The following is a 25,852-nucleotide window of genomic DNA, read 5'->3' as shown; positions in this document are numbered from 1 at the left end:
TTCTGTCAAAAAACAGGATAATCGTGGGCGAAACCAGAAAAAATAATTATAATAGATTACCCCGTCTCGGATCTGTGGCGCCGCGGTTCGGGGTCGAAATATCAAAAATTTTGAAATGCTACGACTCGGCCGCCATCTTGTTTTTCCAATTTTTTCGACATTTCCCATTAATCGTTTACTACATTCTTTAATAGTTACGAATTTGAACGGAGTCCTTTAAAAAACAAAGGAGCTGCAAAAATCACGTCGGCCGCCATCTTGTTTTTCCGAAATGTCATAATTTTTCCCCAGAGGGTTCCCGAAACCGATAACAACTCCCCTACATCATTATATTATTTTCCGTCTCTTTCTAGGAGAACAATTATGTCAATGAGTGAGTCAGTGAGTGGTAATCGAGCTATATATAGTATATACTAGTGTTTTGCTCGGTGCGCGAGCTGCTAAAGCAGCTCGCGTGACGTGGTAAGGTAGACTTTATTATATAAAACTAAATTTATTTATTAACCCCGATTAATTCACCCCGAAAAAACCCATAAAATGACAGGCATTTCTATTTTTTGTAGAAAATATAAATCCGCCATCTTGGATTTAAAAATGAATGTCATTATCAAAATCAGCACCCTGGAAAACCCTGAAAACGACATCCATATCATTTTTTGTAAAAACGGGGTAGTTGAGGTTAATAAAGTAGGTTGCGTGGGTGCGCGGACCACTAAAGTGGTCCGCGAGCATGCAGGGTTTGTTCCACCGAGTAGACCTTCGGACCCTGATCATCTCTTGCCAAGATACCACTCTTCCATCTTTTATAGCCTCCGAGATAGACACCGACGAAATTTGTACGGCGGCCATCTTGTTTTTCCAAAATTTTCCACTTTTTCTATTAATCGTTTACTACATTCTTCTAAGATTGCGAGTTTCAACGAAATCGGTTGGAAAACAAAAGAGTTGCAAAAATCACGGCGGTCGCCATCTTGTTTTTCTGAAATGTCATAATTTCTCCCTACTCGCCTCCCCCACCCGAACACATCTCCCCTACATTATCGTATCGTTTTCCGTCTCTTTCTAGGAGAATGAGACATTCAATATTCGCCATACAAAATGTATGGGAAAATAAATTCCGCCATTTTGATTTTTTTTTCTATTCATCGAGTAGACCTTCGGATCCTGATCACCTTTTGCCAGGAAACCACACTTTCATCTTTTATACCCTCCGAGCTGGACACCGGCAAAATTTGTATGGCGGCCATCTTTTCTTCGCCATTTTGAATTTTTTTTCAGCTTTTTGGCAATTGGATGACGTCATAAATGACATTTGGTCGAGCACCCCCCACCTATCTTCAATACCTTGAGCGGACCCTTCACCCGTCTCCGACATCCTCGATCATCAGCTATTTCCAAATTTTTCCTCGATTTTTTTTTGTTTTCTATACGAAACCATCAGTGAAAAAAAATTTTTCATACAAATTTTACAGGAGGAGTTTTTGGGGAGAATCTCGAAAATCTCCCCAAATGTGGCAACACTGTTTACACATTTCGATACTGCTGGTTGAGTCACACAATCGATTGATACATGTCGACTTTCCAAAATGTTGCCAACTGCCTCAAAAACGTGATCAAAATTTCGGAAAATTTGAAGAAAATACAAAATGGCCACCAACTTTTTTTGCAGAAGCAAATTAGATAATTTTACAACTTTCCCATTAACTACAGGATATACCGCTCTCGATGACGGTTAAATCTCTCCTCTCGCTCGCACCCACGCGAAACGATCGCCCCTAAAAAAAGACAACGTCGAAAATAACTTTTTTTTGGTAAATTCCAGTGTTGCCAGTCTCCGGCGACAAAAATACCCAAATGTCATTTGTACGAGCAAAACACGTAATCGCTCATACTCGGATTTTGCGAAAAGTCCGTATTTCGATTTTTTACATTTTCCCCAAAATCTTGAAATTTCCCGAAAAATGGGGTAATTTTTCCCCACCAATCTATACCTCAAGTTCATACGTACAATCGCTTCATAGAAGCCGAACCGCTCCGATGTTGCCAACTTTGACATATTCGAATTTTAAAATTGCGTTTTTTCGTACCTCGAACAAAACGGCCGCCATGACAGCCGCCATCTTGAATTTTTAAAAACCACTCCCGTTTTGTCAAAATACAGGATAATAGTGGGCGAAACACGAAAAAATAATTATCCTCGACTTCTCCGTCTAGGATCAGTGGCGCCGCGGTTAGGGGTCGAAAAATGAAAATTTTGAAAACGCTCCAGCTCGGCCGCCATCTTGTTTTTTCAATTTTTTCGACATTTCCTATTAATCGTTTACTATTTTCTTCAAATGTTGCAAAATTCAACGAAATCGGTTGGAAAACAACGGAGCTGCAAAAATCACGTCGGCCGCCATCTTGTTTTTCCGAAATGTCATAATTTTTCCCCAGAGGACTCCCGAATCCGACCACATCTCCCCTACATCATTATATCATTTTCCGTCTCTTTCTAGGAGAACAATTATGTCAATGAGTCAGTCAGTCAGTGGTAATTGAGCTATATATAGTATAACTAGTTTTTGCTCGGTGCGCGAGCTGCTAAAGCAGCTCACGTGACGTGGTAAAGTTAACTTTATTATATAAAACCAAATTGATTTAATAAGATACATAATTCACCCCGAAAAACCCCATAAAATGACAGGCATTTCTATTTTTTGTAGAAAATGTAAGTCCGCCATCTTGGATTTGAAAATAAATGTCATTTTCAAAATCAGCACCCTGGAAAACCCTGAAAACGATATCCATAATATTTTTTGTAAATTAGGATAATAATTTAGTAGGGTGCGTGGGTGCACGGACCACTAAAGTGGTCCGCGAGCATGCAGCGTTTGTTTCACCAAGTAGACCTTCGGACCCTGATCATCTTTTGCCAAGAAACTACTCTTCCATCTTTTATAGCCTCCGAGATAGACACCGACGAAATTTGTACGGCGGCCATCTTGTTTTTTCAAAATTTTCCACGTTTTCTATTAATCGTTTACTACATTCTTCAAAGATTGTGAGTTTCAACGAAATCGGTTGGAAAACAAAAGAGTTGCAAAAATCACGTCGGTCGCCATCTTGTTTTTCTGAAATGTCATAATTTTTCCCTACTCGCCTCCCCCACCCGAACACATCTACCCTACATTATCGTATCGTTTTCCGTCTCTTTCTAGGAGAATGAGACATTCAATATTCGCCATACAAAATGTATGGGAAAAAAAAATCCGCCATTTTGAATTTTTTTTCTATTCATCGAGTAGGCCTTCGGATCCTGATCACCTTTTGCCAAGAAACCGCACCTCCATCTTTTATACCCTCCAAGCTGGACACCGGCGAAATTTGTATGGCGGCCATCTTTTCTTCGCCATTTTGAATTTTTTTTCAGCTTTTTGGCAATTGGATGACGTCATGAATGACATTTGGTCGAGCACCCCCTACCTATCTTCAATACCTTGAGCGGACCCATCACCCGTCTCCGACATCCTCGATCATCAGCTATTTCCAAATTTTTCCTCGATTTTTTTTTTGTTTTCTATACGAAACCATCAGTGAAAAAAAATAATTTCATACAAAATTTTACAGGAGGAGTTTTTGGGGAAAATCTCGAAAATCTCCCCAAATGTGGCAACACTGTTTACATATTTCGATACTGCTGGTTAAGTCACACAATCGATTCATACATACTGACTTTCCAAAATAGTGCCAATTGCCTCAAAAACGTGGTCAAAATTTCGAAAAATAAAAAAAAATACAAAATGGCCGCCAACTCGTTTCACAGAAAGATTTTACACGGTTTCATAATTTTCCTATTAACTACAGGATATACCGCGCCCGATGACGTTTCAATCTTTCCTCTCGCTCGCACCCACGCGAAAGGGGATACCGTGAAAAAGACCGTGTCGAAAATCACTTTTACTTTGATAAATTCCAGTGTTGCCAGTCTCCGGTGACAAAAATACCCAAATGTCATTTGTACAAGCAAAACACGTAATCACTCATACTCGGATTTTGCTAAAAGTGCGTATTTCGATTTTTTACAATTTCCCGAAAATCTTGAAATTTCCCTAAAAATGGGGTAATTTTTTCCCACCGATCTATACCTCGAGTCTATACGTACAACCGCTTCATAGAAGCCGAATCGCTCCGATGTTGCCAACTTTGAGATATTTAACTTTTAAAATTGCGTTTTTTCGTACCTCGAACAAAACGGCCGCCATGACAGCCGCCATCTTGAATTTTTTAAAACCACTCCCGTTCTGTCAAAATACAGGATAATCGTGGGCGAAACACGAAAAAATAGTTATCCTCGACTACCCCGTTTCGGATCTGTGGCGCCGCGGTTCGGGGTCGAAAAATCAAAATTTTGAAAACGCTACGGTTCGGCCGCCATCTTGTTTTTTCAATTTTTTCTACCTTTTCTATTAACCGTTTACTACTTTCCTAAATAGTTGCGAGTTTAAACAAAATCGGTTGGAAAAAAAAAGAGCTGCAAAAATCACATCGGCCGCCATCTTGTTTTTCTGAAATGTCATAATTTTTCCCCAGTCGAATCCCCCATCCGAACACAACTCCCCTTCATCACTATATCATTTTCCGTCTCTTTCTAGGAGAACAATTATGTCAATGAGTCAGTGAGTCAGTGGTAATTGAGCTATATATAGTATAACTAGTGTTTTGCTCGGTGCGCGAGCTGCTAAAGCAGCTCGCGTGACGTGGTTATGTTAATTTTTTTGTATTAAACCGAATTTATTTATTGAGATAGACAATCCACCCCGAAAAACCCATGAAACGACACCCATGTAAATTTTTTCTTAAAAAGTGCATGTCCACCACCTTGGATCTAAAAATGAATGTCATTATCAAAATCAGCACCCTGGAAAACCCTGAAAACGATATCCATATTATTTTTTGTAAATTAGGATAATAATTTAGTAGGGTGCGTGGGTGCGCGGACCACTAAAGTGGTCCGCGAGCATGCAGAGTTTGTTTCACCGAGTAGACCTTCGGACCCTGATCATCTTTTGCCAAGAAACCACTCGTCCATCTTTTATAGCCTCCGAGATAGACACCGACGAAATTTGTACGGCGGCCATCTTGTTTTTCCAAAATTTTCCACTTTTTCTATTAATCGCTTGCTACATTCTTTAAAGATTGCGAGTTTCAACGAAATCGGTTGGAAAACAAAAGAGTTGCAAAAATCACGTCGGACGCCATCTTGTTTTTCTGAAATGTCATAATTATTCCCTACTCGCCTCCCCCACCCGAACACATCTCCCCTACATTATCGTATCGTTTTCCGTCTCTTTCTAGGAGAATGAGACATTCAATATTCGCCATACAAAATGTATGGGAAAATAAATTCCGCCATTTTAAATTTTTTTTCTATTCATCGAGTAGACCTTTGGATCCTGATCCTCATTTGCCAAAAAACCGCACCTCCATCTTTTATACCCTCCGAGCTGGACGCCGGCGAAATTTGTATGGCGGCCATCTTTTCTTCGCCATTTTGAATTTTTTTTCAGCTTTTTGGCAATTGGATGATGTCATGAATGACATTTGGTCGAGCACCCCCCACCTATCTTCAATACCTTGAGCGGACCCTTCACCCGTCTCCGACATCCTCGATCATCAGCTATTTCCAAATTTTTCCTCGATTTTTTTTTTGTTTTCTATACGAAACCATCAGTGAAAAAAAAAATTCATACAAAATTTTACAGGAGGAGTTTTTGGGGAAAATCTCGAAAATCTCCCCAAATGTGGCAACACTGTTTACATATTTCGATACTGCTGGTCGAGTCACACAATCGATTGATACATGTCGACTTTCCAAAATGTTGCCAACTGCCTCAAAAACGTGATCAAAATTTCGGAAAATTTAAGGAAAATACAAAATGGCCACCAACTCTTTTTGCAGAAGCAAATTAGATAATTTTACAACTTTCCCATTAACTAAAGGATATACCGCTCCCGATACCGTTTCAATCTCTCATCTCGCTCGCACCCACGCGAACCTATCGTCCCTGAAAAAAGACCATGTCGAAAATCACTTTTTCTTTGATGAATTCCAGTGTTGCCAGTCTCCGGCGACAAAAATACCCAAATGTCATTTGTACAAGCAAAACACATAATCGCTCATACTCGGATTTTGCACAAAGTCCTTATTTCGATTTTTTACAATTTCCCGAAAATCTTGAAATTTCCCTAAAAATGGGGTAATTTTTTCCCACCGATCTATACCTCGAGTCTATACGTACAACCGCTTCATAGAATTCAAAACGGTCCGACGTCGTCGACTGGGAGAAATTTTAATTTTAAAATTGCGATTTTTCGTACCTCTAACTTAACGGCCGCCATGACAGCCGCCATCTTGAATTTTTAAAAACCACTCCTGTTTTGTCAAAATACAGGATGATCGTGGGCGAAACACGAAAAAATAATTATCCTCGACTTCTCCGTCTTTGATCAGTGGCGCCGCGGTTAGGGATCGAAAAATGAAAATTTTGAAAACTCTCCAGCTCGGCCGCCATCTTGTTTTTTCAATTTTTTCTACCTTTTCTATTAACCGTTTACTACTTTCCTAAATAGTTGCGAGCTTAAACAAAATCGGTTGGAAAACAAAAGAGCTGCAAAAAGCACGTCAGCCGCCATCTTGTTTTTTCGAAATGTCATAGTTTTTCCCCAGTCATCTCCCTCACCCAAACACATCTCCCCTGCATCACTATATCATTTTCCGTCTCTTTCTAGGAGAACAATTGTATCAATGAGTCAGTGAGTCAGTGAGTGGTAATCGAGCTATATATAGTATAAAATAAATGCGAAAGTGTATTTGTTTGTTGGTTTGACGTTCAATAGCGTTGCAACAAAGTAGAAGATGTACAAGTAGGTACTACATTTTTTCCATTGATAAAGTTAACTAAGTAGAGTAAGTAGGTATATGCTCCTCCTCTTATGATGATTTTGTTCGTAGCGCTCTTCAATCAAAATGTAATCAAAGGTTTGTATAGTTTTGAGTACGTATAACTATAAAATTAAACACTACATACAGAAATCTAGAAAACCACAGATATCTAAGATTTTAATTTCCAAAACATCTTTAAAATTTCATTAACTATGGATAGGTTATTATTATATCTGGGTACCGTTAAACAAATAATTAACTTCGTTAATCGCTAATCCGTTACTAAGAAGTCAACTTTGTTAAATGAACGCGTTGTTGTTGTTTGGGAAGCGATACATTTCGAAAGATTTAACGCAAGTTAACGTTTAAGTTAACATTTTTTAACGTTAACTTAAACGTTAATTCGTTAGTCGAAATGTTAACTTCGTTAATTAACGATTACCTGATTCTTCGACTTGTTGTCAATGTCCACTAATGTTAATTATTCAAAAACAAAATTGCGGTTCTATGAATAGCTTTAGGCCATTCAAAGGGAACCCACGTACACGTGACAATTGCTTGTGACGCGCGTGTATCCGTAGACATAACTGCACGCATTACGTCTACGCGAACGTTCACGCCACGCAAGCGGTATGCCATGTCTCATACAGTTCCATACATTACAAGTTACAACGCAATGGTACGCGCTACGTCTACGCTTACGCGATGACTACGCGGCCTGTGTGGCCGGCGCTGTAGTGGATACCCACCTATGCGAAAAATCAAAAATTCACTCGGGATTTTAATAAACAAAGTCACAAGTAACATTAGTTTTAAATAATAACTATGTTGCGAAATATTTAAATGGAGCTGATGATGAAAATTTTAATTATATTTACGGGAATGTATAATATTGAATGCTTACAGTATAATTCAGGAATTCGTTCAGTATTACATTTAATAAAAATATCCTCAACTCATAAGAACTGACTTTATTTCATCGCTATACAATGCATGATAAACTTTAACTTTAATTATAAACTACTAACTTCTTGAAAACATATTAATAAATCCCAATCTTTTCTGCTTCGAATCAATATCAACCGCTTTTCTTGCCGCCATTTTTCCATCTCCCCCTCCTTGTCTTTTCTTTTTTTTTTTAATTCAACTCTAGACAAAGGTAAAATCGCTAACAGTCGGCCATTCTGACCTCATGTCTGTCCTCAGACATTCAATAGGCTCCATTGAAACAGTTTCTCATTCCATCAAATTCATAGCTTTATCACCAACTTTTCTTTCATTTTTCTTTGGTTGATTGTATGCGAAGAATTTCATCTTTTCTTTACAGAGTTTCTCATTCCATCAAACTCATAGTTTTATCTTAATCTGATGATTACCATCTTTGCTTTAACCAAGCCACTTCTTTGATTGATTGTTGCATTCGAAGAATTTCATCTTTTCTTGAAAGGGTTTCTCATATTATCAAATTCATAGTTTTATCTCAATCTGATGATCACCATCTTTGCTTTAATCAAGCCACTTCTTTGGTTGATTGTTGCATTCGAAGAGTTTCAACTTTTCTTGAAAGAGTTTCTCATTCTATCAAACTCATAGCTTTATCTCCATCTGATGATCACCATCTCTGCTTTAATCAAGCCACTTCTTTGGTTGATTGTTGCATTCGAAGAATTTTATCTTTTCTTGAAAGAGTTTCTCATTCCATCAAACTAATAGTTTTATCTTAATCTCATGATCACTATTATGGTCTTTAATTAAACCACATCTTTGGTTGATTGAAATATTCGAAGAATTATTTCGTTTCGGCCATCCTTTTCTTAGAATGTCCTCATTCTTGTATTTCTTGCTTCTTATAACTTCTCCTAATCATCATCTATTCGTAGACATCTTCTATTCATCGACATTAAATATCAACAGCTTTATGATAACTGACGATTCCTGTTTACATGTTATCTAAGCTCGCTAGGCTAGTTTGTGTCATGGCGACACGCTCACCCACATGATCACAACAATCTTATTAATATATATTTTTGTAATCGTCATCATATCATATCATTCACGCCATGGCAGCCCGCTCACAAGCGTATGGTCGCAAACTTAATAATCTCATTCTCTTATCAACATCTCAATCATCATCTTAATTAACTATATCATTTGCGCCATGTTGGCCCTCTCACCAACTTATTATTACTTGACATCATTGTTTAATTACGCCATGGCAGCCCGCTCACTAGCCTATGGTCGTAAACTTAATAGTTTCATTCTCTTATCAACATCTTAATCATCATTTTAGTCATCATCTTAATTAACTATATCATTTACGCCATGTTGGCCCTTTCACCAACCTTATGGTCGTAAACTAATAGTCTCAATCTCTTATTGTGATCGTCATCATATCCACAACGTCATGACATCAGTAAAATATCCATGATCATTATGTCAATGATGCCTGAAAGGAACAAAATAAAAACAATTAAGCAGTATCTGAGTTCTTTAAATAAGTAAATGTAGTGCAACTTTAGAAATATACTCACTTATTATTGCTTGACATCATTGTTTAACTATATCATTTACGCCATGGCAGCCCGCTCACTAGCCTATGGTCGTAAACTTAATAGTCTCATTCTCTTATCAACATCTTAATCATCATTTTAATCATCATCTTAATTGTTTGGTAATTACTATTTAAGCGGCAACTCCAGCTGTCGTTTGCCGTCTGACAGGTGACAGTGTCACTGTCAAATTTTCATTCATCGGTTTTTTCGGTTGGAGCGGCCGCGACTCGCCGCCTTCTCTCGGCATAATTGTTAATTTAATTTCGGTTACAATTCAATACCACATTCCACCACACCCACTAAACACACTAAAGTGCATCAAGCAAGAAGAAGAAGAATCGGGCCCGATATTCGCCGGCAACGAAGAGCACCGCACGAGGTACCTGCATGCACTCACTATACACCGGTTTATTAGAGATTTTGGGGTTTATGGGGAGCTCCGCGAACCGCGGACGAAACATTTGGTAGCAGAGCGTGGTTTTCGGTCTTTTTCGTGATTAATACACGATATTTCTTGGTTAATGTACGAGTTTCAAAGTTTTTTCTATCTACCTACCTCTCGGTAAAAATAAAATTATCGGGTGTTGATTACGTAGGCACGTTAAGGTGGCACCTCACGTACCTATATTGTAAGGCGGCTACTCACGTACTGATTTTGTTGAGGCCGACACATGGGTTCTTGGTGATTTTTGGAAATCGTAAATGATTTGAATGTGGTATTTTATTAATTCGTTTATGTTTTAATTATTTCGGTGTTTTACGTATTTCATTATTTCGGTATTTTATTATTTCGGTAATTTTTTAATTATTTCGGTATTTTACGGATTTTCGGTTTTTCTTGGATTCTTTTATGCATTAAAGATGTCTGTCAGAGCGAATTGGTCCCAGTTTAGGGTTAAGCTACAATGGTTGTTGGACAGCGCGGACCTTATAGATAGGCCTGACCATTCAAGGCGCTTATCAGTACGACTTCTGACTGTGAATTCGGAGTTCATGAATTTGGAAAACTCATATCAGCGCATCCTTGAGTTGGTGGATGAGGGTGTTCCAGCTGAGAGGGAAATAGTTCTGGGAGCCCGCGCAGATTATGCACGTGCTTTAGAAGCTTTTGATAGACTAATGTCGATTAAGTTAGAAGAGGCTCCGGCAAATTCTAGCAGTTCTACGGTAAATGCTAGATCGGAGGTCGCCGATCTGGACGCGCTGCTGTCACGTTTGCCAGCCCTTCGGCTTCCGTCCTTTGCTGGGGAGATGGACCAATGGGTGGGGTTTAACAATCTATTTGATAGTCTGGTCGATAAACGTTCAGATTTGTCACCGGCACAGAAACTGGCATACTTGATGTCGTGTTTATCCGGTGAACCCCGTGGATTGGTCCAACACCTCAAGATTGCGGATGAAGGATATAGTATTGCCCGTGATCTTTTAATGAAACGGTATCAGAACACTCGGCGTTTAGGTGACGTACACGTTGACCAAATTTTAAAATTACCTACTATTTCGGGTCGGCTTAGCGGTCTTCGGTCACAATTTTTAAATCCACTGATTATGGCGGTTAATCAATTAGAGCGTCTCGGTTTTCCTGTTTCGGAATGGTCGTTTATACTTTTACATATATGTCTATCAAAATTACCAGCGTCACTTAAATCTCGTTTTGAACAAAAATTTGGTTGCGAATCGGATACCATACCTAAATATTCGGACTTAGTTGAATTTTTAGAAACGGAATGCCGCTTAATCGAGTGCGCGAATTTGGAATCAACAAATCAGTATGACTGTAACAATTCGAGGCAAGCGAAGCCCGCTCGCAGATCGGTTCATTATGCCGCTGCTGAAGTAAAGCAGCCGTGTATATGCTGTGGGGATTCGAAACATTTGAGCTTAACAGTTTGTCCGGAGTTTAAATCCATGTCGCCTTTTGCACGGAAAGATTTTGTAGACAAGGAACGTCTATGTTTCCACTGTCTGGGGAACCACAGCTACCGCGATTGCCGTCGGGAGCTTCATTGCAGCTGTGGAAGCACTAAGCATCACCCGATGCTATGTTTTAATCGGTCGGGGGTGCAACAGCGACATAACAGTAATAATAATCGGAGCTCGGCCGAGCGGTCAACCCCTCGCACGGGCGGGGGCTTTCGGCAGCAATCTAACGTCGGAAGGGTCAAGTCACCTCGCGATCTTTTACCCGCTCAACGTACCTCATCTCCTTCACGACGACGTGAGGAGCAGCGAGATGACTCACGTAATGGAAATCGTAGTGACAGGCCTCGGTACGGGCGTTCTGATGAGCGGAATGAGAGTGGTAGGAGAGATGACGATCGTGCTCTCCTCTATTCCCCTACCAGACGCTAGGATTCGGCGCCCACCTGCCCTTTACTAACTGTACTTTTACCCACTGTTATAGTCAAAGTCTATTTTAATTCAGAAATAAATTCGGAAATGGGGGTTTCGACCAGAGCCTTACTTGACAGTGGATCTCAGGGGTCTTTAATTAGTACAGATTTAGTGGGTAGGTTGGGCATATGTTTAGATCCGTGCAGCGAACGGATCATGGGTGTTGGAGGTATTGAAACAACCTCAACTATAATCGGTCGGTCTTCGGTGACATTTTCTCCGTTAAATAAAAGATTTCCTAAAATTACTACTCCTGTTTTGTGTATGCAAACGGTTATAGGAAAATTACCTACGGTGACCTTGGATGATTCGGTGAAAGACCTAGCCACCGGCTTAAGTTTAGCAGATCCCCACTTCCACCAGTCATCGCCAGTGGAACTGCTCCTCGGTTCGGATGTTTTAGGATCTCTTATGGGAGGAGATAAAATAATTTTAAATTCTATCGGACTTACGGCTTATAACACTATTTTCGGTTATGTTCTACTTGGTCCTGTAGAACTCACTAAACAATCTGAGTTGATTGATGTTTCGGAAGTCGTCGGTATTTCGGTTTCGGACACTCTTCAAAGGTTCTGGGAGGTTGAGGAACCTCCAGAAACATCCTCTCGGTCTGCTCCACTTGATATAGAGTGTGAATAGTTTTATAAAGATAATACGTATCGGTTGGAAAATGGTCGGTTTGTCACGAAGTTGCCATTTTTACCTAACAGACCCTTGTTAGGTGACTCGAAAACTATTGCGGAAAAAAGATTTTTGGCTTTGGAACGGAAACTTATGAAAAATTCGGTCTTACGAGAGAAGTATATTAATTTTATGCGTGAATATTTGGATCTCGGTCACATGTCGGTTTCGGATTTTGATTTTAAAGGCGGACAAGAATATTTTGTTATACCACATCATGCGGTTTTTAAGGATTCGGACGAAAATGCGAAAGTACGCGTTGTTTTTGACGATAGTTGCGTCACAAATTCGGGGGTTTCTTTAAACCAGTGTTTACATTCGGGCCCTAAATTACAAAGGGATATTTCGGAGATTTTGATGAACTTCAGACGCCATCAAGTTGTCTTTGTGACGGATATTAGGATGATGTTTCAGCAGACGCTTATTGATAAATTGGACAGAAGGTACCAGCTCATATTTTGGAGAGAGTCTCCAGATGAGCCCCTTCTTACCTATGAACTTGGAACCAACACATACGGGTTAAAATCTAGTCCTTACATTGCGATTCGGACGCTTTTAGAGTTGGCTGATCGGGAACGTGATCGGTATCCTCGGGCGGCTTCGGTTTTAGAGAATGACATTTATGTCGATGATATTCTGTCGGGATGCAGCTCACAATCGGAAGCTCTTGAACTGCAACAAGAGTTAATTCGGCTCATGCAATAAGGAGGATATGAATTACGGAAATGGATCTCGAACGATCCTGTTTTACTTCGGGACTTGCCTGACGATCATCAACAGGTGCCTCATCTGTTTGATAACCCAGACATGCAAAGTTTAACTTCGGTTTTGGGGGTACAATACAATCCTGTAGAGGATGTTTTTTCTTTTCGGACGGATTTAACTCATTTACATTCGGTTACTAAACGAAAAATACTGTCGACCATTGCTCGCATGTATGATCCAAGCGGGTGGATCACTCCTGTTTTATTTCGGGCTAAATGTTTTTTGCAACGTCTGTGGCTTTCGGGTTTTACTTGGGATGAACCTATTACTGGGGATTTAGAAAGAGATTGGATTAATTTTAAAATTGACCTCGCTCGGATTAAAGATATTCGGATTTCGCGATGTATGCTCCCACCAGCGGTAAAAAATATTACTATGCACGGTTTTTCGGATACTTCGGAGGCTGGTTACGCAGCTGTTGTATATTTACGCGCCGTGGATGACACAGATAATGTTTCGGTTCATTTAGTAATGGCCAAAAGTAAGGTCGCCCCAATCAGAACACGTCTGACGATTCCTAAATTGGAGCTGTGCGGAGCCGTGCTTCTACTTAAGCTTCTGCATCATGTTTGCCTTTGTTTGCAAAGGACCATCGATGTTCACGAGGTATTCGGTTGGACTGATAGTTCTATAGTTTTAGCTTGGCTTAAAACTTCACCTCATACTCTTCAAGTATTTGAGGCTAATCGAGTTTCACAGATACAAAATTCTACAGTGCCAATCACGTGGCGACATATTCCGGGCGAATTGAACCCTGCCGACTGTGCTTCACGGGGCCTAACAGCTTCGGGTCTGGTATCTCATCCATTGTGGTGGGGTCCGCGATGGCTAACTTATTCGGAATCGGTTTGGCCTGCATCAAAGGCTAATCAGGTATCACCTGCGGATTTACCTGGGATTCGGTGTTCGGTTGCTACAAATTCAGAACCACTCCCAGATTTCGGTTTCCTCGTGGAGCGTTATAGCTCCTTAGATCGGCTTATTTCGGTTACCGCGTGGATTCGGAGATTCATTTTTAATTGCCGTCGGAATAATAATCGGAATACTACGCCTTATTTAACAACACAGGATAGGAAGCACGCGTTGCTAATGTGGATCTCTCTTGTGCAGAGGGATAGTTTCGGTGCAGAGATTGAGAAAGTTCGGAAAGGCCAAACCTTGAAGGGGCATTTGAAACGTCTCAACCCCTTCATTGACTCGGACGGACTCCTTCGTGTTGGAGGACGCCTTCAACATTCGGACTTACCTTATGAAGCCAGACATCCATTGTTGCTTCCTAAATCGGGACATTTTATTGATCTGTTAATTTCGGATTCGCATTTGAAAAATTCACATGTAGGCCCAAACGCTCTTTTAGCCATATTACAACGGGACTATTGGATTCTCTCGGCCAGAAGAGCGGTAAGAAAAATCACATTCAAATGCATTTCGTGCTACAAATTAAAGGGACTCACAACCCAACCCTTGATGGGAGATCTGCCTAAAGACCGCGTTTTAGCGGCTAGACCCTTTCAAGGCGTGGGAACCGACTTCGCAGGTCCATTTTATGTAAAGTCTCATAAGTTGCGGAATCCAGGGGTCACCAAGGCCTATTTGTGCGTATTTGTATGCCTGGCCACTAAGTCCGTCCATTTAGAATTAGTTTCGGATTTGTCTTCGGAGGCCTTTATCGCCTGTCTCTCTCGCATGACCTCGCGACGCGGTTTTCCAGCGATCATTAGGTCAGATTGTGGGTCAAATTATAAGAGCAGTGACAGATATTTAAAGGAAGTTTTCCAATTTTTGGAACAAAATCAATCACAAATCGGTCATGATTTAGCTCGGCGCGGTATAACCTGGATCTTCGATCCTCCCGCGTGCCCGTCGTGGGGCGGTTTATTTGAGGCGGCCGTAAAGTCGGCCAAGACGCATTTAAAACGTACTATTGGGGAAACAACTTTGACCTTCGAGGAACTTAGTACGGTTTTCTGCAAAATCGAAGCAGTCTTGAACTCACGGCCTTTGTGCCCTCTGTCTTCGGACCCAAATGACCTAGAGGTTCTGACCCCAGGTCATTTTCTTATCGGACAACCGCTAACAGCGCTTCCAGAGTACCCCTTTCAGGATGAAAAGACGTATAAATTATCTCGCTTTCAGTTGCTACAGCAACTATCTCAAAGAATTTGGCATCGGTGGCATTTGGAATATCTTCACACCCTACAACAGCGATTGAAGTGGACTGACCCAGCTGTCCCACCTAAAGTTGGGGATTTAGTTTTACTAAAAGAGGACAATGCGCCACCTCTTCAATGGCGCCGCGGTCGGATAGTAGCGTTGTATCCTGGGAAGGACGGCGTGGTCAGGCTCGCAGATGTACGGGTAGCGAAGGGTACAGTTTTGCAACGGGCAATCTCCAAATTGTCTCGTTTGCCCTTAGATTAGCTTTGATTAGGTTTATTTTCGATTTGGTTTAGGCTTAAATAGTTGTTAGTTTTTATTAGGTTTTCGGAAGCAGTTGAAGACTGCTTGGGCGGGGGAATGTTTGGTAATTACTATTTAAGCGGCAACTCCAGCTGTCGTTTGCCGTCTGACAGGTGACAGTGTCACTGTCAAATTTTCATTCATCGGTTTTTTCGGTTGGAGCGGCCGCGACTCGCCGCCTTCTCTCGGCATAATTGTTAATTTAATTTCGGTTATAATTCAATACCACATTCCACCACACCCACTAAACACACTAAAGTGCATCAAGCAAGAAGAAGAAGAATCGGGCCCGATATTCGCCGGCAACGAAGAGCACCGCACGAGGTACCTGCATGCACTCACTATACACCGGTTTATTAGAGATTTTGGGGTTTATGGGGAGCTCCGCGAACCGCGGACGAAACATTAATTAACTATATCATTTACGCCATGTTGGCCCTCTCACCAACCTAATGGTCGTAAACTAATAGTCTCAATCTCTTATTGTGATCATCATCATATCCACAACGTCATGACATCAGTAAAATATCCATGATCATTATGTCAATGATGCCTGAAAGGAACAAAATAAAAACAATTAAGCAGTATCTGAGTTCTTTAAATAAGTAAATGTAGTGCAACTTTAGAAATATACTCACTTATTATTACTTGACATCATTGTTTAACTATATCATTTACGCCATGGCAGCCCGCTCACTAGCCTATCGTCGTAAACTTAATAGTCTCATTCTCTTATCAACATCTTAATCATCATTTTAATCATCATCTTAATTAACTATATCATTTACGCCATGTTGGCCCTCTCACCAACCTAATGGTCGTAAACTAATAGTCTCAATTTCTTATTGTGATCGTCATCATATCCACAACGTCATGACATCAGTAAAATATCCATGATCTTTATGTCAATGATGCCTGAAAGGAACAAAATAAAAACAATTAAGCAGTATCTGAGTTCTTTAAATAAGTAAATGCTGTGTTTAACTTTAGAAATATACTCGCTTATTATTACGTGTCATCATTATTTAACTATATCATTGGCGCCATGGTGGCCCTCTCTCCAACCTAATGGTCGCAAACTAATAGTCTCATTCTCTTATTGTAATCGTTATCATATCCACAACGTCATAGCAGCATTCTTATTTTGGTATAATATCTTCTGATCATTTCGATAGCTCATTTGTTTCTTGTAAGTCATTAATCTCTCTATTAAACTATGATCTTTAATAAGTCGTTAATTTTAGCCTTTTACGCCTTATTTTTACGCCTTTTTTATTTTTACGCCTTGATCATCATTATAGATTGTTGCTGAAACAGAAAGAAAACACAAAGCAGCAACAAAATCGCAATTAAACATTTATCAAAGCATTATGGTACCTGATTTTTGTTTACTTTTAGTTTTACTAATGTATAAAATAAAATGAACTTTTATGTATCTACCCAATTACATTAAGACTTCAGGATTTGAACTAACTAGCATTTTTATAAAGGACAAGAACAATCTAAGCCTACGGATTTACATTCTAGACCATTTTAAAACAATCGATTATTCATATGAATCTGTGTTTGTATTAAATTCCTCATTAAATTTATCATTGGTTGGAACTGAAAATGTTATTCAAGGTTTCATTTTCTCAGCTGTCGCTATTATATACATTTGTATTGAGCTTAGTGTACTATCTACACTGCTTACTTCATTGCGGTCATATCCTAACACTTTGTCATTATAACCTATGGGAAACTTTCCATCGAGCATCACGCAGTAATACCATTATGCTGCTGTATTAAACATTTTTAAAAGTCTGTATTCAATATTATATAATATTCTTGTGCTTTGAACCTTATACATTGCAATTTTTTTGTACGTTATAGTAATAATTTGCCATTTATTTCTCATCGGATGCAACAGCCTCAGTGTTTTCAATGCAAGCTTTACAAGCAAGATGATGAAATTTCATAGTCAAGATATTCTAATCTAGTCTGGCGAAATTAAAAGTAAGTTTAGCTTCTCTAAGCATTTCTAATGCTTGTTGTTATTTATCAATGCCTTCGTCAATAGTTTTAAATGAAATAATATCACCCATTAAGCTAGAAGGAACTCTAAGTATCATTTCCGGGACAATATTTTGTTAATTAGCCGTTGAAGAAGAAGACTGGAATAGTGCAAATACCAGAGAGCATTCAGTTATACCTAAAGTGGCTTAAAATTAGGTACAATTATATAAACAAATTATTGTGTCTGGAAGTTCTGTCAAGTCTTCTCATGTCAATATATTGAAACCTTTTGGTAATAGTAATTGAAGCATAAGTTAAGGGTTTGGTGTGAGTAAGTGAGCCAGGGTAAGTAGGTATGTATAACATAAGCGTTTATAATTTCATTTACCTACTGAGTTGATTTCTAGGGTTCTCTGTATCTTAGCAGTATGCTATAATGCATTAGTATACCCTTTAATATTGGCCATTCATCAGTGTGAATTTTAGAATAGGTAAATCTTTATCGCATTAATTCTCTTATTATGTTGTGACCCGTGGCCATAAAGGACTTCCTGTTCTCGCTGAGTTAGAAGTTAGTAGTTAGTACCAGGGTGCTCAAACTTAGTACAAAAGTAGGGAAATGTATTCCGTATTATACTGCAAAATTACATAGTACGCAAAATTCTGCGTTCTTATACTAAAATAACAATATTTTAATTTGGCAGTGTTGTAATCAAGTAATTTAACGTCCAAGTGCAGAGGACACTAGAACTGCGTATGTTTTTAAAAAAATCTTCAATAAATGGCGGTATGTGGCATCTTGTAGGTGTATCAGCTCATGTAAAAACTACTAAAGTGGTAGCTTTTATAAAAAAACTTCATTTTTTATAATTTTAATTTTTATAAAAGCAATTATTAATTTTTTTAAAGAAATTATTTTCTTGTAAAAAATTAGATAAGACACTGTTAACAATTAAACTCTCAGATAGTAAAATCAACCCGTATAATGCAATGTAAATCGGTCGGAGCGCAAACAGCAACTGAAGCTTGTCGTTCCACGCCACGTCCTCGCCCTAGCGCCATCTTTTTCGTCTCGATGGAGGGGGCTCTGACGTCACGACCACAGCATAACCACCAACACCAAGCAACACAGAACGTGAGAACGAGGTGTTGCCAACACGGCCATGCTGCATGGTGCCCGCCCCGGGCACCCCACGAGTCGGGATAAAATTACTGCAAAATAAACAACCGTTAACACCTGATTCACATTACCTACTTGTAAGGATCCTTCCTAACTTCCTAAGGAATATTGCCCATTCATTGTCACTTATCACTTCACAATCATACGACAGCTCGCAACTTAACAAGACACCTCCACTATGTACTCGTAAGATCCAGGAATATTGTCCATTCGTTATCACTCATCACAACAACAGCTTTCAATTTAAAGAACAAAACAACCGCATCTAAAGGGACTTTGCCACACTTAGGGGACCAGATTTGTCGTAGTTGAAAACCAACTGCACTTAAAGAGCGTTTCGCTCACTTAAATGCAGCAAGTTGGTCAAGACCACTTGCACTTAAAGAACATTTCGCTCACTTAAGCGTACCAAGTTGGTGAAGACCACTTGAAGATCACTTGCACTTAAAGAACATTTCGCTCACTTAAGTGTACCAAGTTCACCTTCAAGTTCCAAGCATCATAGAAGACCACTTGAAGACCACTTGCACTTAAAGAGCATTTCACTCACTTAAGCGTACCAAGTTCGCCATCAAGTTCTAAGCATTATAGAAGACCACTTGAAGACTACTTGCACTTAAAGAGCATTTCACTCACTTAAGCGTACCAAGTTCGCCATCAAGGTCAAGCATCGTAGAAGATCACTTGAAGACCACTTGCACTTAAAGAGCATTTCACTCACTTAAGCGTACCAAGTTCGCCTTCAAGTTTAAGCATCGTATTCCAATGTGATATTTTATATTCATGGTACAATATTCCCAATTATCTTTCGAATATTTTATCAAAGTTCAAGCTTCGTATCCCAGTGTGATATCTTATATCCATGGTGCAATATTCCAACTAATTAATCTTCCAAAATTTTATCACGGCTCGCTGTATCAATTATGTTGCTATACATACTTAATTTTAAATAGATTACTCAACATAATACACAAGGTAGCCTTGCCAACACGGTTTTTAATACTCCATGAATATTCTTTAAAGAAGCAATGCATTAGCACTCACGATTAAAATCAGATCATACCTCTTTACTAAATCTCAAAATTCTTTACTAAATTCTGAACACATACTCAATGCCATAGCATCGTGCACCCACACAGTGCTCCGACACTATTCATCCACGTATGCAATCACCACACTATCTTTATCTACCGCGCATCCACGCAAGGGATCACCGGTGCATACAATCATATTTGATCTCATCCATTTTATTTTAACTATCAATGATTTATTATTATAAACGGATCATTTGATTGTAAAGCTGGTGCTATCAAAGTTAACTTTAAATAATTATTATCATACTAAAACTATCACTTTTTAAACTAATCAATATCTTAACTGCAATTATATTAATGATTTCACTAGTTCACTGCATTATTAATTACGAGGGTTGGTCACCAAATATAATCTTATAACCCACAAACTATTTTAATTCATGAATTACTCTAGTATCAAACAATAATAATAATTGGTATTTCATATTCCATATATGCAAATATTAATTACGCTATCTGATAATTATTAGGTTAATTAAAAATGTGTAAACAATTAAAGTCTCAGATAGTAAAATCAACCCGTATAATGCAATGTAAATCGGTTGGAGCGCAAACAGCAACTGAAGCTTGTCGTTCCACGCCACGTCCTCGCCCTAGCGCCATCTTTTTCGTCTCGATGGAGGGGGCTCTGACGTCACGACCACAGCATAACCACCAACACCAAGCAACACCGAACGTGAGAACGAGTTGTTGCCAACACGGCCATGCTGCATGGTGCCCGCCCCGGGCACCCCACGAGTCGGGATAAAATTACTGCAAAATAACCAACCGTTAACACCTGATTCACATTACCTACTTGTAAGGATCCTTCCTAACTTCCTAAGGAATATTGCCCATTCATTGTCACTTATCACTTAACAATCATACGACAGCTCGCAACTTAACAAGATACCTCCACTATGTACTCGTAGGATCCAGGAATATTGTCCATTCGTTATCACTCATCACAACAACAGCTTTCAATTAAAAGAACAAAACAACCGCATCTAAAGGGACTTTGCCACACTTAGGGGACCAGATTTGTCGTAGTTGAAAACCAACTGCACTTAAAGAGCGTTTCGCTCACTTAAATGCAGCAAGTTGGTCAAGACCACTTGCACTTAAAGAATATTTCGCTCACCGGTGCAACAGCGACATAACAGTAATAATAATCGGAGCTCGGCCGAGCGGTCAACCCCTCGCACGGGCGGGGGCTTTCGGCAGCAATCTAACGTCGGAAGGGTCAAGTCACCTCGCGATCTTTTACCCGCTCAACGTACCTCATCTCCTTCACGACGACGTGAGGAGCAGCGAGATGACTCACGTAATGGAAATCGTAGTGACAGGCCTCGGTACGGGCGTTCTGATGAGCGGAATGAGAGTGGTAGGAGAGATGACGATCGTGCTCTCCTCTATTCCCCTACCAGACGCTAGGATTCGGCGCCCACCTGCCCTTTACTAACTGTACTTTTACCCACTGTTATAGTCAAAGTCTATTTTAATTCAGAAATAAATTCGGAAATGGGGGTTTCGACCAGAGCCTTACTTGACAGTGGATCTCAGGGGTCTTTAATTAGTACAGATTTAGTGGGTAGGTTGGGCATATGTTTAGATCCGTGCAGCGAACGGATCATGGGTGTTGGAGGTATTGAAACAACCTCAACTATAATCGGTCGGTCTTCGGTGACATTTTCTCCGTTAAATAAAAGATTTCCTAAAATTACTACTCCTGTTTTGTGTATGCAAACGGTTATAGGAAAATTACCTACGGTGACCTTGGATGATTCGGTGAAAGACCTAGCCACCGGCTTAAGTTTAGCAGATCCCCACTTCCACCAGTCATCGCCAGTGGAACTGCTCCTCGGTTCGGATGTTTTAGGATCTCTTATGGGAGGAGATAAAATAATTTTAAATTCTATCGGACTTACGGCTTATAACACTATTTTCGGTTATGTTCTACTTGGTCCTGTAGAACTCACTAAACAATCTGAGTTGATTGATGTTTCGGAAGTCGTCGGTATTTCGGTTTCGGACACTCTTCAAAGGTTCTGGGAGGTTGAGGAACCTCCAGAAACATCCTCTCGGTCTGCTCCACTTGATATAGAGTGTGAATAGTTTTATAAAGATAATACGTATCGGTTGGAAAATGGTCGGTTTGTCACGAAGTTGCCATTTTTACCTAACAGACCCTTGTTAGGTGACTCGAAAACTATTGCGGAAAAAAGATTTTTGGCTTTGGAACGGAAACTTATGAAAAATTCGGTCTTACGAGAGAAGTATATTAATTTTATGCGTGAATATTTGGATCTCGGTCACATGTCGGTTTCGGATTTTGATTTTAAAGGCGGACAAGAATATTTTGTTATACCACATCATGCGGTTTTTAAGGATTCGGACGAAAATGCGAAAGTACGCGTTGTTTTTGACGATAGTTGCGTCACAAATTCGGGGGTTTCTTTAAACCAGTGTTTACATTCGGGCCCTAAATTACAAAGGGATATTTCGGAGATTTTGATGAACTTCAGACGCCATCAAGTTGTCTTTGTGACGGATATTAGGATGATGTTTCAGCAGACGCTTATTGATAAATTGGACAGAAGGTACCAGCTCATATTTTGGAGAGAGTCTCCAGATGAGCCCCTTCTTACCTATGAACTTGGAACCAACACATACGGGTTAAAATCTAGTCCTTACATTGCGATTCGGACGCTTTTAGAGTTGGCTGATCGGGAACGTGATCGGTATCCTCGGGCGGCTTCGGTTTTAGAGAATGACATTTATGTCGATGATATTCTGTCGGGATGCAGCTCACAATCGGAAGCTCTTGAACTGCAACAAGAGTTAATTCGGCTCATGCAATAAGGAGGATATGAATTACGGAAATGGATCTCGAACGATCCTGTTTTACTTCGGGACTTGCCTGACGATCATCAACAGGTGCCTCATCTGTTTGATAACCCAGACATGCAAAGTTTAACTTCGGTTTTGGGGGTACAATACAATCCTGTAGAGGATGTTTTTTCTTTTCGGACGGATTTAACTCATTTACATTCGGTTACTAAACGAAAAATACTGTCGACCATTGCTCGCATGTATGATCCAAGCGGGTGGATCACTCCTGTTTTATTTCGGGCTAAATGTTTTTTGCAACGTCTGTGGCTTTCGGGTTTTACTTGGGATGAACCTATTACTGGGGATTTAGAAAGAGATTGGATTAATTTTAAAATTGACCTCGCTCGGATTAAAGATATTCGGATTTCGCGATGTATGCTCCCACCAGCGGTAAAAAATATTACTATGCACGGTTTTTCGGATACTTCGGAGGCTGGTTACGCAGCTGTTGTATATTTACGCGCCGTGGATGACACAGATAATGTTTCGGTTCATTTAGTAATGGCCAAAAGTAAGGTCGCCCCAATCAGAACACGTCTGACGATTCCTAAATTGGAGCTGTGCGGAGCCGTGCTTCTACTTAAGCTTCTGCATCATGTTTGCCTTTGTTTGCAAAGGACCATCGATGTTCACGAGGTATTCGGTTGGACTGATAGTTCTATAGTTTTAGCTTGGCTTAAAACTTCACCTCATACTCTTCAAGTATTTGAGGCTAATCGAGTTTCACAGATACAAAATTCTACAGTGCCAATCACGTGGCGACATATTCCGGGCGAATTGAACCCTGCCGACTGTGCTTCACGGGGCCTAACAGCTTCGGGTCTGGTATCTCATCCATTGTGGTGGGGTCCGCGATGGCTAACTTATTCGGAATCGGTTTGGCCTGCATCAAAGGCTAATCAGGTATCACCTGCGGATTTACCTGGGATTCGGTGTTCGGTTGCTACAAATTCAGAACCACTCCCAGATTTCGGTTTCCTCGTGGAGCGTTATAGCTCCTTAGATCGGCTTATTTCGGTTACCGCGTGGATTCGGAGATTCATTTTTAATTGCCGTCGGAATAATAATCGGAATACTACGCCTTATTTAACAACACAGGATAGGAAGCACGCGTTGCTAATGTGGATCTCTCTTGTGCAGAGGGATAGTTTCGGTGCAGAGATTGAGAAAGTTCGGAAAGGCCAAACCTTGAAGGGGCATTTGAAACGTCTCAACCCCTTCATTGACTCGGACGGACTCCTTCGTGTTGGAGGACGCCTTCAACATTCGGACTTACCTTATGAAGCCAGACATCCATTGTTGCTTCCTAAACCGGGACATTTTATTGATCTGTTAATTTCGGATTCGCATTTGAAAAATTCACATGTAGGCCCAAACGCTCTTTTAGCCATATTACAACGGGACTATTGGATTCTCTCGGCCAGAAGAGCGGTAAGAAAAATCACATTCAAATGCATTTCGTGCTACAAATTAAAGGGACTCACAACCCAACCCTTGATGGGAGATCTGCCTAAAGACCGCGTTTTAGCGGCTAGACCCTTTCAAGGCGTGGGAACCGACTTCGCAGGTCCATTTTATGTAAAGTCTCATAAGTTGCGGAATCCAGGGGTCACCAAGGCCTATTTGTGCGTATTTGTATGCCTGGCCACTAAGTCCGTCCATTTAGAATTAGTTTCGGATTTGTCTTCGGAGGCCTTTATCGCCTGTCTCTCTCGCATGACCTCGCGACGCGGTTTTCCAGCGATCATTAGGTCAGATTGTGGGTCAAATTATAAGAGCAGTGACAGATATTTAAAGGAAGTTTTCCAATTTTTGGAACAAAATCAATCACAAATCGGTCATGATTTAGCTCGGCGCGGTATAACCTGGATCTTCGATCCTCCCGCGTGCCCGTCGTGGGGCGGTTTATTTGAGGCGGCCGTAAAGTCGGCCAAGACGCATTTAAAACGTACTATTGGGGAAACAACTTTGACCTTCGAGGAACTTAGTACGGTTTTCTGCAAAATCGAAGCAGTCTTGAACTCACGGCCTTTGTGCCCTCTGTCTTCGGACCCAAATGACCTAGAGGTTCTGACCCCAGGTCATTTTCTTATCGGACAACCGCTAACAGCGCTTCCAGAGTACCCCTTTCAGGATGAAAAGACGTATAAATTATCTCGCTTTCAGTTGCTACAGCAACTATCTCAAAGAATTTGGCATCGGTGGCATTTGGAATATCTTCACACCCTACAACAGCGATTGAAGTGGACTGACCCAGCTGTCCCACCTAAAGTTGGGGATTTAGTTTTACTAAAAGAGGACAATGCGCCACCTCTTCAATGGCGCCGCGGTCGGATAGTAGCGTTGTATCCTGGGAAGGACGGCGTGGTCAGGCTCGCAGATGTACGGGTAGCGAAGGGTACAGTTTTGCAACGGGCAATCTCCAAATTGTCTCGTTTGCCCTTAGATTAGCTTTGATTAGGTTTATTTTCGATTTGGTTTAGGCTTAAATAGTTGTTAGTTTTTATTAGGTTTTCGGAAGCAGTTGAAGACTGCTTGGGCGGGGGAATGTTTGGTAATTACTATTTAAGCGGCAACTCCAGCTGTCGTTTGCCGTCTGACAGGTGACAGTGTCACTGTCAAATTTTCATTCATCGGTTTTTTCGGTTGGAGCGGCCGCGACTCGCCGCCTTCTCTCGGCATAATTGTTAATTTAATTTCGGTTATAATTCAATACCACATTCCACCACACCCACTAAACACACTAAAGTGCATCAAGCAAGAAGAAGAAGAATCGGGCCCGATATTCGCCGGCAACGAAGAGCACCGCACGAGGTACCTGCATGCACTCACTATACACCGGTTTATTAGAGATTTTGGGGTTTATGGGGAGCTCCGCGAACCGCGGACGAAACATTAATTAACTATATCATTTACGCCATGTTGGCCCTCTCAC

The 25,852-nt window shown here is 40.4% G+C and overlaps 3 protein-coding genes across 3 annotated transcripts; all 3 read left to right on the top strand.

Annotated features, from left to right (window-relative positions):
- The first annotated feature begins 10,310 nt into the window (after positions 1–10,310).
- Positions 10,311–11,829, top strand: LOC123879803. Its single transcript, XM_045927697.1, has one exon. It carries the CDS (start codon positions 10,339–10,341, stop codon positions 11,827–11,829), a length of 1,491 nt encoding a protein of 496 aa, XP_045783653.1. The 5' UTR covers positions 10,311–10,338.
- A 2,024-nt stretch (positions 11,830–13,853) lies between these two features.
- LOC123879922 lies at positions 13,854–15,899 on the top strand. Its single transcript, XM_045927781.1, has one exon. The coding sequence runs from the start codon at positions 14,407–14,409 to the stop codon at positions 15,736–15,738; it is 1,332 nt and encodes a 443-aa protein (XP_045783737.1). The 5' UTR covers positions 13,854–14,406; the 3' UTR covers positions 15,739–15,899.
- Positions 15,900–24,237: 8,338 nt separating this feature from the next.
- LOC123879923 lies at positions 24,238–25,529 on the top strand. The gene has a single exon (XM_045927782.1). The coding sequence runs from the start codon at positions 24,415–24,417 to the stop codon at positions 25,366–25,368; it is 954 nt and encodes a 317-aa protein (XP_045783738.1). The 5' UTR covers positions 24,238–24,414; the 3' UTR covers positions 25,369–25,529.
- Positions 25,530–25,852: the final 323 nt, after the last annotated feature.

This window comes from Maniola jurtina, chromosome W (assembly GCF_905333055.1).
Source record: "Maniola jurtina chromosome W, ilManJurt1.1, whole genome shotgun sequence".
Taxonomy (NCBI): domain Eukaryota; kingdom Metazoa; phylum Arthropoda; class Insecta; order Lepidoptera; family Nymphalidae; genus Maniola; species Maniola jurtina.
This window is presented reverse-complemented; position numbering and strand designations above follow the sequence as displayed.

Excerpts from the sequence above, each read along its gene's own strand:
- LOC123879803 (XM_045927697.1), top strand. The coding sequence starts at position 10,339 with ATGTCTGTCAGAGCGAATTGGTCCCAGTTTAGGGTTAAGCTACAATGG.
- LOC123879922 (XM_045927781.1), top strand. The coding sequence starts at position 14,407 with ATGTGGATCTCTCTTGTGCAGAGGGATAGTTTCGGTGCAGAGATTGAG.
- LOC123879923 (XM_045927782.1), top strand. The coding sequence starts at position 24,415 with ATGGGAGATCTGCCTAAAGACCGCGTTTTAGCGGCTAGACCCTTTCAA.